We start from the raw sequence: 15072 nt of genomic DNA on the forward strand, positions 1-15072 counted from the left end.
CATACTGTAAACAAACATTGTTTATATTGCTGTCTTTATTCAAAGACCACTAAAATAGGCTTCGTTTACACTTTCACTGGGTTCTGTTCCATCAAGCATCCAGTATTTTTTAATGGCAAGAATAATGTCTGCAGTGCAATTCTTGCTGTTAAAACATCGGACACCTGACAGACCCCATCATAAGTCAATGGAATCCATCAGAACTCACTAGGATCCATTTGTAAAACAGATCTGTCCTAGTTGTCATGGCTTGTTAAGAAAGAAGCCATGACGGTAGTGTGAAAAGGGTCACAAAGCTGTTCCTTTTTTATTTCATGATGTAACATCTGCTTTTTAACCGGAAACAGCGCTACTCTTGTCCATGGGCTGGTATTGCAGCTCAGCACTATTTACTTGAATGAGCTGCAATACTAGACATAGCCCATGTACGAGGGTGGCGCTGTAGCAAACCCTTTTTTTCTGACCTTATACAACCCATACAAGTACATAAGTAAACTTTATTCAAATTTATACTAAAAAGTTATTTGATTCATCAATGCTTAATATTTGTTGTGTAGTTTTAATACCTGTGTGATTTCAATGGTAATGATAATGATATTAACGGGGTTGTCCAGAATTAGAAAAATTGGTCTGATTTCTTCCATAAATAGCGCCACTTATGTTGATAGTCTGGTATTGCAGCTCAACCCCATGGACAGGACTGGCGCTATCTCTCTTTTTTCTAATCCCGGACAATCACTTTTGGTTTCAGGATATGTACTCTTATTTACAATTGTATTTATTTGCAGTAATGACACTAACAGGGAGTCACCGAAGCCTTTAGTGGAAAGCCGGTCTACAACAAGAACAACCGAGAGGTAAGCGTTCATTCTGTATTTCATAAGCTGATCGTAGGGTGTCCTGCTGCTGTGCCCTACAGCGATCAACTATTAGGGGCCCCAGTAGCATGTGTTTAATTACCCAGCAGTGCTACTATAGAGGAAAGCATTAAATAGTATTTAATAATATCAATGGGCAGTCCATGTAATACATGAAGATTCCGGTGTCCTCATTGCAACAGGCGCTCCTTGTATCCACTCTGCAACATGGCTAATAGAGGAGAATCCTTAATGGTAAACCCCCTGTATTATAGAGGTATTCCACTGGAAAACATGTATAACTAATCCATTGTATGGATAGCTGATAAATGTTAGATCTGTGGAGGTCCAACCACTGGCACACCCACCAATTGCTAGAACAGGGGGCCCTAGTCCACTCCAACACCTACCCACACAGCCAAGGAGGGAATTTAGCAGTTACTGGCACTACCTACATGGACACTGTGTTGGCTTTATACTGTAGGGGTGCATCTGTGGGGCAGTATACTTTATGGTGGCAGCTATGGGGGCATTATACTGTATGGTGGCAGCTATGGGGGCATTATACAGTATGGTGGCAGCTAGAGAGCATTATACTGTGTGGGGGCAGCTATTTGGTATTATACTGTGTGGGGGGCACTAAGGGAGCATGATACTGTGTGGGCTGAATCGGGTATGTATGGGCGGGGATTGGGTGGAATTAGAGGCGTGGCTTAAGAGGAAAAAAATTGGCGCGATGTTCTGCGCACGCTGCATGGGTTGTCCCTCTTTGTGATACTTGAAAGTTGGGAGGTATTCATAGGTCTGTAATGACCTATTTAGATAATTTGTTGCCACCAGTCAGTTTTTCATTAAGCAAAAGACTATATCAAATACTGACCAATGATACATTTCTGGCAAAAACTTGATCTGACGTGTTGGCTGCTTTGGTGTAGTGATAATTGGGAAATCTGCCATAACAACAGATCAGCACCAACAAGCATGTACCGCATCAATATTCACTTATTCCAGAGTATTCAAAGACCTATTGATGTTTTGTAATTTTAATGAATGGCATTATTGCCCATAATGACAATCTTACCAGATCGACTATGAATGACTAGGCGTTGTCAGGGCTAGAAAACCCATTTTTAGACATGATATTAGCATACTATGAGTTAATAGAAGGACGTTTCTAGACCCTCATGTTTAAGCCAGAGTAAAGAACAGCTTCAAAAAGCGTCTCTTGTTCTGGAGGACCCAACACTTCTATGTATTACAAGGACAGCCGGTTGACTACAATGAGCAACATGCAATGCTTCAATTCCCCTGTGGTGTCACTGCAGGGGAATTAAACACTTTCTGCTAGATTCCCCCACAGATTACAGCTGATGGCTGTGGGGTTTAAGCACCTGGGCACTCTATGATCAGCTTATTGTTGGTGGACCCTTATAACAAAAAGAGATTGTCTAAAGGGGGCAATCCATCACTTCAACCACTCCACAACATCAATAATGTATGGCCATCTGAGGATATTCAGCAATGAATGGACTATCTCAATTATACATTATTTAAAGGCCATGTACACCTTTGAAGGTTTTATATATATATATATATATATATATATATATATATATATATATATATATATATATATATATATATATGTCAGTGTGTTTGGTGCAACTTTCAAATTAGCAAACCGAATAATACCCCGAATGATACTAGTGGTCCTAGTGACTAATTAAAACTAAACCAGAACAAGAAACAAGTCACGACCAGGTGTTTGAAAAAATACAAATAATCTTTATTAAAGTCAATTAGACACATGGAGACAACGTATAACACTTAGACATAATAAAATGCCATGGACCCTCGAACACAAACGGAATCCGAACGTAAAAGCAGAGTAGCCCCCCAGATGTAAAAATGGTCTGACACAACCTATATATGGCTAAAGTGCATAAGTACATATTAATGAGCAGGTACTAGGCATGGTACGCTTTGCACAGATGAACACATAAATAAGTATAGAGAATATATATATAAGGTACAATCTAAGTAAAAACGACATGTAAAGTAGTATACCTACACCTGCGTATAAGAAGATAAATAGGGGATCAAGACCAGGAGGGGGACCTCTGCTTAACCCAACGCGCGTTTCGCTGGTGCTTCGTCAGGGGTCCCCCTCCTGGTCTTGATCCCCTATTTATCTTCTTATACGCAGGTGTAGGTATACTACTTTACATGTCGTTTTTACTTAGATTGTACCTTATATATATTCTCTATACTTATTTATGTGTTCATCTGTGCAAAGCGTACCATGCCTAGTACCTGCTCATTAATATGTACTTATGCACTTTAGCCATATATAGGTTGTGTCAGACCATTTTTACATCTGGGGGGCTACTCTGCTTTTACGCTCGGATTCCGTTTGTGTTCGAGGGTCCATGGCATTTTATTATGTCTAAGTGTTATACGTTGTCTCCATGTGTCTAATTGACTTTAATAAAGATTATTTGTATTTTTTCAAACACCTGGTCGTGACTTGTTTCTTGTTCTGGTTTAACTTTCAAATTAGTTTTTAATTAAAAATTATTTTTGCTTTTTGAGATACAGCTGCTCTGTATTCTTTGTACAGAGCAGCTGTATCTTTCGCAATGACCAGAATCCGTCAGTCCCATGGACCCGATGGTTTCAGTGTCAGCGGGTCGCACAGGATCCACCTGTAATCTATCACATCTAAGTTATGAACTTAGATTTGATGGATAACAGGTAAATCCTTCATGTCAGAGACAGGCAACACCCGCTATCACTGCACCTGTCAGTCCCGCGGACCTGACTAGTACAGGATTTAGCGTAAGATACAGCTGCTCTGTATACAGAATACAGAGCAGCTGTATCTCAAAAAGTAAAAATTATTTTTATTAAAAACTAATTATACGGTTGCACCAAACAAATAGACTGCCATTTTTATAATAAAAAATGAAAAAAAAATAACTTTCAAAGGTTTACATTAAGCTGGCCACACACATGAGGTACATACACATGGCCATACACGTGAGATACGTACACATGGCCATACACATGAGATAGCTAATGGGCGAATGCTTGCTTGGCCAACAGCTATTTTCCCCACTCCACCATAAACATGTATGCTCCGCTCAATCAGGAGAGAGGAATAAGCTGCTTCCAGACCCCTCTGGGGCAGGTTTGGATGACTTGTATTTTATGTATATGGCCAGCTATAGAAACATTGCTTAGAATTGCCCCTCTGTCAAAAATGTATATTTCAAAAATTGCAATCACACAAAGTAGTGGCCGGCACTTGGACAAGTGACTACTGCAGCCCTGATCCAGTAATATGCTTAGAGTTATTGTCACTTCCCTTCCCCCACACAGCAGTTAAGGCTCCTTTTTACATGTTGAGGATCATGACATTTTTAGGGGGGGATTTTGTGAATGCATTTGAGATATTTAAAACATATCATTACTTTCTTTATAGCAGAACCAGTGATCCTAACATCCCAAAACTAACCACCGGTAATAAAGAGACAAGAAGCTCAAATATGACGCCAGGACCTGGGAAGGTTACAGTCCTCATAGAAGAAATGTAATTGATCTAAAGTCATTACTGCTATTTACAGTATATATTCTGCAATACTGACATTAGCCCATGCAGATCTTGGTGGTGGTTGTAGTAGTGGTGGATATCAGAATTTCACATTTAGGGCTTATTCAAACGAACGTATAATAGGTCCGTGCAACGCGCGTGATTTTCTCTCGCCTCGCACGGACCTATGTTAGTCTATGGGGCCGTGCAAACTGTCCGTGAGTTTCACGCAGCGTGAGTCCGCTGCGTAAAACTCACGACAAGTCCTATATTTGTGCGTTGTTCGCGCATCACGCACCCATTGAAGTCGATGGGTGCATGAAAATCATGTGCACCACACGGAAGCACTTCCGTGTGACGCGCATGAATCGCACAACAGCAGTAAAAGCTATGAATGAAAACAGAAAAGCACCACTGTTATTCAAAGACCACTAAAATGGTAATAAATTTTAAAATAAAATGTTTGCATTAGGCTTTTGTTACAATTGCACTGGGTTCTGTTCCATCAAGCATCTACTATTTTTTGATGGCAAGAATAATGTCTGCAGCGCAATTCTTTCTGTTAAAACATCGGACACCGGACGGAAACCTGATAGACCCCATCATGCCAATGGAATCCATCAGAACTCATTGGGATCCATCTGTAAAACAGATCTGTCCTAGTTGTCATGGCTTGTTAAGAATAGAAGCCATGGCGGTAGTGTGAAAAGAGTCACAAAGCTGTTCCTTTTTTATTTAATGATGTAACATCTGCTTTTTAACCAGAAATAGCACCACTCCTGTCCATGGGCTGGTATTGCAGCTCAGCACTATTTACTTGAATGAGCTGCAATACTAGATATAGCCCATGTACGAGGGTGGCGCTGTAGCAAACCCTTTTTTTCTGACCTTATACAACCCATACAACTTCATGGGTAAACTTTATTCAAATTTATACTGAAAAGTTATTTGATTCATCAATGCTTATTATATGTTGTGTAGTATTAATACCTGTGTGATTTTAATGGTAATGATAATGATATTAAAGGGGTTGTCCAGAATTACAAAAATTGGTCTGATTTCTTCCATAAACAGCGCCACTTTTGTTGATAGTCTGGTATTGCAGCTCAACCCCATTCAAGTAAATACCAGACACAGCTCATGGACAGGACTGGCACTATCTTTTGGTTTCAGGATATATACTCTTATTTACAATTGTATTTATTTGCAGTAATGACACTAACAGGGAGTCACCGAAGCCTTTAGTGGAAAGCCGGTCTACAACAAGAAGAACCGAGAGGTAAGCGTTCATTCTGTATTTCATAAGCTGATCGTAGGGTGTCCTGCTGCTGTGCCCTACAGCGATCAACTATTAGGGGCACCAGTAGCATGTGTTTAATTACCCAGCAGTGCTACTATAGAGGAAAGCATTAAATAGTATTTAATAATATCAATGGGCAGTCCATGTAATACATGAAGATTCCGGTGTCCTCATTGCAACAGGCGCTCCTTGTATCCACTCTGCAACATGGCTAATAGAGGAGAATCCTTAATGGTAAACCCCCTGTATTATAGAGGTATTCCACTGGAAAACATGTATCACTAATCCATTGTATGGATAACTGATAAATGTTAGATCTGTGGAGGTCCAACCACTGGCACACCCACCAATTGCTAGAACAGGGGGCCCTAGTCCACTCCAACACCTACCCACACAGCCAAGGGGGGAATTTAGCAGTTAGTGGGGTCCCAGCAGTCTATAAATGTTATCCACTGTAATACCCCTTTAACTCAGAATTCGCGAATAGTGTATCTGAAAATGTTGCATTAAAGCAGAAAGTATTTTAACTGACTTCTCATTTAGACAATCCTGCCATTAGGGGAAAAAAATCTATTCATACAAGTACAATTAGATTAAAATAAAACTGATAAATGTTTCATAATAGGTAAGTGATTGGAATAACTCATTTCACTTAGAAGAAGCCTTCTGCTCACGTTACATCTCTAACCCTGGGACCAAAATCTGATATAGAATTTTATTTTGTGTCACAAGATATTATTATTTGATGCAGAATACCATTTTGTGACACAGAGCTAAGTTTTGTGAAAGTTTTGTGAAAGTTGGATTGAATTTAAAGGGATTTTCCAAGAAAAAAAAAAAAGACTGCCAAAGTGATTCCCATATTTTAACATACAATATATGACCAGTATATGTAAATTTGTTTTTACCAATTTCACTTCGCACGACGTTCGTTTACACCATCAGGTTGCTATTATAGAGCGTTCCATAACAGGCTGAAACTTCATTTCCCGTGAGTCTTTGCAGGCTGTCCCACTGGGTTGTATCTCCTCCTTCTGTCTTCTCCTCTGCTGTGCAGTCCGAAAGCAGAGTAAACCACTCAGAGACTGTGTCTGCTGTCCAGCTACCTGCCGCTCCCCTCCTTTTACCGTCAGCCTGACATTGTGTCCCTCTGTTTCCAGCCCAAAGTCCCACCATAGCCCTTCACCAGCAGAGTTTCTGCCACAGAATGTATGTCCTATTGACTACTATCCCGCTAGATAGCAGTGCAGGGCTACAGTGCATGCTTAGAATCAGGAGAGTACAGCGGGTACCGCACATGACATTCCGCACTGCGCAACAGAACTGCCCATACACGGCACATAACTAGTGAGTTGCCGTATACTGGGCATATTCTAGGTATATGGCACATCAGGCCAAGATCGTGACATCACCAGTCACGTGAACGGTGGATACTTTGGACACAGTAAGTGCATTAGAAATGTGAACGGAGGAAGAAGATATAAGTAGTGCCAGCTAAAGAGTCTAACTTTGAAAACCCCTTTAACTTTACTCAATTCCATGTGTTTACTACATTTATTTTTACTACAAAAGGAACTGATCACAAACAGCGCCCCATAAATAGCAACACATGTTCCTATTTTCTATGGGCAATCTTTGGCATACATTGACACCTCAATAGGTGCGTAGTAATATAAGATGCAGATGTGGCCATCGCACCCCGGCCCTAGTGCCTGAGGGGGCCCAAAGACCACATAAGAAGACACCAGTATTATAAATGGCACTTGGTTGGGCGGGGGGTTGTTACAGATTTTGGTTGGGCCTCAGGAGCTTCAAACTACGCCTCTGTACCTCAATATCACATGACATTTGTTCTGAACTATTCCTAAATGGTATTAAATATCTCAATTATCTAATATATATAGTAGATATAGATATGTCATTTCACACTATTGTTTATTTAAAGCAGCAAAGTCGTTCCAGATGCCCTGAATCTCACATCTTCATCACTGTCCACAAGTGTCACTGAGAGTACACAGCCGAGGGTGCCGGCAGGACCTGGAAAGATTTCTCTCATCAGAGACGAAAGGTAAACTACTGAAGTTATAATCATTTCTCTCTATCTATCTATCTATCTATCTATCTATCTATCTATCTAATATCTATCTAATATCTATCTCATATCTATCTATCTATCTATCTATCTATCTATCTATCTATCTATCTATCTATCTATCTATCTATCTATCTATCTATCTATCTATCTATCTATCTATCTATCTATCTATCTCTCTGTGTGTCTATCTTTTTATGTAATATTTATCTATCTCTAATACAGTCTCCATTTATAGTTACAGGGATGTAGATAACAGTAGAGTAAACAGCAGATCATCTGAAATAACAAATACAACACCACGCGCTACAGTCACCATAGAGACAATAAACGAGAGGTAAGAGATGTCCTGAGAAGAGAATAAATATCTATAAATTTCATCATAGCTGAACTAATGTGGTGAAATTACATTGTAACTTTGTATTTGTCTGATTTCAATATCCAGAGATAAATGTACAGACAGGTTTATTAAAGAGCCTTAGTTCAGACGCAAGCAGCCTATTGTCTGGACTAGGGTCATTTTCCCTTTCCACAATCCTATTGGCTCCCACCTGAAACCTAACCTGGGTAAACACTTTAGATCAGTAACATCTCCGATCCCCCAATATGTTCCCTGCATTGGATTTTCCAGTTTACACTATTCACTTGAATGAGTTGCAATACCAGACATAGCCCATGGACAAGAGTGGCGCTGTAGCAGAGTCCATTATTTCTAATCTCATAAAACCCATACAACTTCATGGGTAAACTTTATTCGATCTTTCCTTCCTCCTTATCTCCCATAAGCTCCAGTCTATAGTGTCTAAAATAATTTAATCTTTTGCTTAAAAGTTATACGATTCGTCAATGCTTATTATATGTTGTGTAGTATGAAACCTGTATGATTTTCATTGTAATGCTATTGAAGGGGTTATTCAGAATTCAAAAAATGGTCTGATTTTTTTTCCATAAATATTGCCACTTTTGTTAATAGTCTTGTATTGCAGCTCAGCCCCTTTCAAGACCATGGACAGGACATGCACGATCTCTTTTTTTTAATCCCAGACAACTACTTTTGGTTTCAGCATATATAATCTCATTTACAATTGTATTTATTTTCAGTCATGACACTAACAGGGAGTCACCAAAGCCTTTAGTGGAAAGCCGGTCTACAACAAGAAGAACCGAGAAGTAAGAATTTATTCTGTATTCCATAAGCTGAGCGTAAGGTGTCCTGCGGCTGTGACCACCAGCGATCAACTGTAATGAGTTAGTGGACCCCAGTAGCATGTGTTCAATTTGCCAGCAATGCTACCGTAGAAGAAATTAAGTATTACATAGTATGTTTTAATATCAATGGGCTGTACGTGTAATGCATGAAGATGTTAGGTCCCCCAGAGAAACAGGCGCTCTTTGTAATCACTGTCCACTATGGCTTATAGATGAGAGTCCTTAATCGAACATGCCCTGTATTAAAGGAAATTCAGAAAATTACATGTTGTTTAAATTAAGAATTATTGGTGATAGATTTATTTCTGTTATTATATATATTAAAAAAATCCAAAAATCTTGCAATTTTCATACTGTCCACTGAACCTCACAATACGCTGACCCTTCCTTTTCTGTAGGGATCACTCCTCATAGGTCATCTCATTATAATCACAGGCAGGATTACAATGACAGGTAACACCTCTATATAGATAACACAGGATCCACCATTCATACTAGACTGACCCTTCCTGTTCTGTAGAGATCACTTCTCAACAGATATACCATTATCAACACAGGCAGGATCACAATGACAGGTAACACCTCTATATAGATAACACAGGATCCACCATTCATAATAGACTGACCCTTCCTGTTCTGTGGAGATCACTTCTCAGCAGTCATCTCATTATCATCAAAGGCAGGATTACAATGACAGGTAACACCTCTATATAGATAACACCGGATCCACCATTCATAATAGACTGACCCTTCCTGTTCTGTAGAGATCACTTATCAGCAGTCATCTCATTATCATTACAGGCAGGATCACAATGACAGGTAACACCTCTATATAGATAACACAGGATCCACCATTCATAATAGACTGATCGTTCATGTTCTGTAGAGATCATTTCTCAACAGTCATCTCATTATCATTACAGGCAGGATTACATGGACAGGTAACACCTCTATATAGATAACACAGGATCCACCATTCATAATAGACAGACACTTCCTGTTCTGTAGAGATCACTTCTCAGCAGTCATCTCATTATCATCACAGGCAGGATTACACGGACAGGTAACACCTCTATATAGATATCACGGGATCCACCATTCATAATAGACTGACACTTCCTGTTCTGTAGAGATCACTTCTCAGCAGTCTTCTCATTATCATCACAGGCAGGAAGACAATGAAGGGTAACACCTCTATATAGATAACACTGGATCCACCAATAGGTGATGACACAGCTCCCCTCCTCCTACTCATCCTTGCACAATGATCTCTGCACAGGTCACAGAGCATGCCTAGAAATCTTTCTTATAAAAGTCAGTGAATCCCCTTCTGTTTACAGGTTCTTAGGGTCCATGTGGCTGCTGTAAAGCATATCTCTAAATGCTTTTAGTAGCCGCTGAGGCAAGATGGCTGCCCCCATAATCATGTAAATAGAATAACAAAATGTACAATAAAAAAAAATAAAACAGATTATGTTTCACTATCTCGTTTTAATTAGGAAAAAAATATATAGGTGATCCATTTTCTTTAAAGAGGTATTCTACTGAAAATCATTCATCAGCTATCCACTGGATGTATAGGTATTAAAGGTTAGATCTGTAGAGATCTGTAGATCTGTAGAGATCCAACCAATGTCACAACCACCAATTGCTAGAACAGGGGGCCCCTCTTCCACTTCAACCCTTAGGCTGTGTTCACATCAGCGTTGCTTTCCATTGAGGGGTTCAGTCTGAGTTTCAGTCGGGGGAACCCCTCAGCAGAAAGGCAAACAGAAACCTTAGCTTCCGTTTGCATCACCATTGATCTCAATGGTAACGGATACTTTGCTAATGGTTTCCGTTTTTCACCGTTGTGAAAGGGTTCCGTTACAATTAGATTAAAATAATACTGATAAATATTTTATCATAGGTAAGTGATTGTAATAACTAATTTTACTTAGAAAAAGCCTTCTCCTCACATGTTACTCATACTACAATCTACTGTATATGGCCTACTGAGCTACATCTCTAACCATGGGACCAAAATGTGAAATAAAATAACATTTTGTGACACAGAACTAAGTTGTGTGAAAGTTGGAATTAACTTTACTTAAAGGGTATTAACACCTTTGAGTATTTTAAATTTTTTTTTTTTAATAAATAGATTAGTCAGTGTGTTTAGTGTAACTTTGTGATTAGCCTTTATTAAAACATCGTTTTACTTTTGGAGATACAGCTGTTTCTGTATCCTCTATACAGAGCAGCTGTATCCTTCGTTTTACACTGAATCCATCAGTCCCGCGGACCTGCGGGTTTGGTGTGGGCGGGTCCCGTGTGTCTCTGACACACAGGATCCATCTGTAATCGATCACATCTAAGTGATGAATTGACCGATTCAGTGTAAAGTGAATGATACAGCTGCTCTGTATAGAGAATAGAGAACAGCTGTATCTCCAAAAGTAAAACGATGTTTTAATAAAGAAAATTACAAAGTTACAGTAAACACACTGACTAATCTATTTATTTAAAAAAAAAATGCCCTGAAAGGTGTACATAGCCTTTAATTCCATGTGTTTTTACGAAAGTTATTTTTAATACAGAATGGGCTGATCACAAACAGCGCCCCATAAATAGCAACACATGTTCCTGTTTTCAATGGGCAATCTTTGGCATACATTGACACCTCAATAGGTGCGTAGTAATATAAGATGCAGATGTGGCCATCGCACCCTGGCCCTGGTGCCTGAGGGGGCTCAAAGACCACATAAGAAGACACCAGTATTATAAATGGCACTTGGTTGGGGGGGGAGGTTGTTACAAATTTTGGTTGGGCCGCAGGAGCTTCCGTACCTCAATATCACATGAGATTTGTGCTGAACTATTCTTAAATGGTATTAAATATCTCAATTATCTAATATATATAGTAGATATAGATATGTCATTTCACACTACTGTTTATTTAAAGCAGCAAAGTCGTTCCAGATGCCCTGAATCTCACATCTTCATCACTGTCCACAAGTGTCACTGAGAGTACACAGCCGAGGGTGCCGGCAGGACCTGGAAAGATTTCTCTCATCAGAGATGAAAGGTAAACTACTGAAGTTCTAATCATTTCTCTCTATCTTCTTTGTAATATCTATCTATCTATCTATCTATCTATCTATGCAATATTTCTCTCTCTGTGTATCTATCTGTTTATGTAATATTTATCTATCTCTAATACAGTCTCCATTTATAGTTACAGGGATGTAGATAACAGTAGAGTAAACAGCAGATCATCTGAAATAACAAATACAACAACACGCGCTACAGTCACCATAGAGACAATAAACGAGAGGTAAGAGATGTCCTGAGAAGAGAATAAATATCTATAAATTTCATCATAGCTGAACTAATGTGGTGAAATTACATTCTAACTTTGTATTTGTCTGATTTCAATATCCAGAGATAAATGTACAGACATGTTTATTAAAGAGCCTTAGTTCAGACGCAAGCAGCCTATTGTGGTCACGATGCAGGGTGTGGACCCACTGGGCCATACCGCATAGCGGGATAGCAGCTGGCCAAACAGGGATAGTACAGAGTCTATGGTCCAGAAAGGGTACCTGTGGCAACTCGGACAGTAGCAAGGCAGGCTCGGCCGGGACCAGGCAGCAGGTAGACGTCAGGCGAGGAGTAGCAGAAAAGGGGTGGAATACAGCACAACACGACAACAGCACGGCACTAGACCAGGATAGCATGGGATACAGGATACAGGAACAGGGAACACTTGGAAACTGGAAGACACTAGGAGACCATTTGCAAGACAAACTTTGGGTAACGAACAACGCTCAGGCAAAGAACAAGAGGGCAGAGCCCTTTTTATAGTCCAGTAGCATTCTGGGCTTGATTGCAGACTTCCTGCAATTATGCGCGCACTGGCCCTTTAAGAGGCACACGCCCACCGGGACACAGTCTCGATACCAGGAAATGAGTGCCGGCGCCTCACTGGGGGACGACGCTGCAGGGCACTCACATGTCCATGGCCACGGCCGTCGAGGTGTAAGTCAGAACGACGGGCCGTGGCCATAGACGTTACATATTGTCTGGACTAGGGTTATTTCCCCTTCCCACAATCCTATTGACTCCCACCAGAAGCCTAACCTGGGTACACACTTTAGATCAGTAACATCTCCGTTCCCCCTATAACATTACCTGTGTTGGATTTTCTATCTTACAAAAACATTTCCCAAGGGGTTAAAAGTTTAGACAGTGTCAGAACACGATTCATTAATGAAAATGATGAGCATTCTAGGAAAAGAACCATCAGTATCTTAGGAAATCTGGACTTGCTACCAAGTCAAGCTGAATAAAATTAAAGGATGTCAATACTTTATAAAAAGCAAAAAAGGGGCAACTTTTTAACATGCCCACATATTAATTCAGCCTCTTCTGCCAAATCCGGGACTTCTGGGGGTTACATTGTAGATGTAGAAGATGGTTAGTCGTTTAGGCATACCTCAGAAATTTCAAGTATCACAAAGAAGGACAACTAATGTGGCAATCGCAGGGTGTCACAGCAATTTTTTTTCCTTTTAGGCCAACACAGATGCCCCCATGCAGTATAATGCCCATGCAGATGCCCCCATGCAGTATAATGCCCAAACAAATTCCCCAATACAGCATAATGCCCCTATAGCTGCCCCATACAGTATCATGCCCCCTTAGCTGCCCTAGTGCCAGTGCCCTTATAGATAGTGACACAGTGCCCATGTAGATAGTGCCCATGTACATAGTACCAGTGTCCCCTGTAGATAGTGCCCCTTTATAGTGCCACAATGTCCATGTACACAGTGCCGCACCTGCTTGAAGATAGCACCCTCTGTAGATAGTGCCACAGAGCTCCCCTCCCAGGTAGTGCCACACAGCCCTCCTCCCTAGTAGTGCCACACAGCCCCCCTACCTGGTAATGCCACAAAGCCTCACCTGTAGATAGCGCCATTGAGACTCCCTCTAGGAGCGGAATCCTCAGCCAGATTATATGCTGGGGATTCCGCTCCTAGAGGGAAGCCCTGGTGTCACTGTCCATATATGAACAGTGATATCAGTGGCTACTCCTTGAGCGGAATTCCCGTTGCCGACTCTGGCTAGGGATTCTTCTCCAGCAGGAGCCCCTGACGTCAATTTCCATATATGGACAGTGACCTCAGGGGTTTCCTCTAGCAGAGGAATCCCCGGCCAGATCATCAGCAACGGGGATTCCGCTTAAGGAGTAGCTACTAATTCTGAAGCAGGGAACCATCAGCTCCCTGCTTGAGAATTAGATCAGAGCGGAGGAGCAGAGGGAGCTCCTCCGCTCGCCGAGGACTCCCTGGGCACAGCGCTACTTTAAGCGATGTGCTCAGGGAAGCCCTTGATGTTACTGTCCATATAGGGACAGTGACGTCAGTGACTACTCCTTAAGCAGAATCCCCGTTGCCGATGATCTGACCGGGATTCCGCTTCTAGATTCCATATATGGACATTGATGTCAGTGGCTCCTACTGGAGCAGAATCCCCGGCCAGAGTCGGCAACGGGGATTCCGGTCGAGGAGTAGCCACTGATGTCACTGTCCATATATGGACAGTAACGTCAAGGTCTTCCCTGAGTTCTCGGAGAGCGGAGGAACTCCCTCTGCTCTTCAGCTCTGAACTAATTCTGAAGCAGGGAGCTGATGGTTCCCTGCTTCTGAATTGGATTCAACTGTATCTGCATCCAACAGATACAGTTGACAGTGGGACATACCCCCGGCCAAATCCGGGACTGTCCCGCTGAATCCTGGACGGTTGGGTGGCATAATTTAGGTAGTTGGTCAGCTTTGAACGATCCCTATTTGTTAGCAGGGTCCTTTGGCATTAAGCAGATCACTGTGTGAACAAAGAAAAGTGTCCCCCTTCTGGAACCCCCAGCAATTAGCTGTAATTTGTGGGGAAACCTGGCAGTAAGTGTACAATTTTCATACAGCTCCACCACAGGGGAAATGAAGCATTAAAAAGTGCCCATTCAAATCAATGGGTTGTCTGT

At 41.0% G+C, this 15072-nt stretch overlaps 1 protein-coding gene and 1 long non-coding RNA gene across 2 annotated transcripts in view; both read left to right on the forward strand.

Moving 5' to 3' along the window:
* The first annotated feature begins 788 nt into the window (after positions 1 to 788).
* Positions 789 to 5728, forward strand: LOC142658971 (uncharacterized). Its single transcript, XR_012850230.1, has 3 exons — positions 789 to 857; positions 4342 to 4449; positions 5660 to 5728. It is a non-coding gene; the product is annotated as an uncharacterized LOC142658971 (long non-coding RNA).
* Positions 5729 to 6360: 632 nt separating this feature from the next.
* ZNF185 (zinc finger protein 185 with LIM domain) overlaps positions 6361 to 15072 on the forward strand; it is a 45956-nt gene continuing 37244 nt past the window's right edge. The window contains exons 1-6 of the mRNA XM_075836653.1: positions 6361 to 6374; positions 7695 to 7817; positions 8080 to 8178; positions 8943 to 9011; positions 11995 to 12117; positions 12268 to 12366. Of these exons, the coding sequence (XP_075692768.1) occupies positions 6361 to 6374; positions 7695 to 7817; positions 8080 to 8178; positions 8943 to 9011; positions 11995 to 12117; positions 12268 to 12366 (527 nt within the window). The remainder of the gene's footprint in view (positions 6375 to 7694; positions 7818 to 8079; positions 8179 to 8942; positions 9012 to 11994; positions 12118 to 12267; positions 12367 to 15072) is intronic.

Source organism: Rhinoderma darwinii, chromosome 8 (genome assembly GCF_050947455.1).
Source record: "Rhinoderma darwinii isolate aRhiDar2 chromosome 8, aRhiDar2.hap1, whole genome shotgun sequence".
Lineage (NCBI taxonomy): Eukaryota > Metazoa > Chordata > Amphibia > Anura > Rhinodermatidae > Rhinoderma > Rhinoderma darwinii.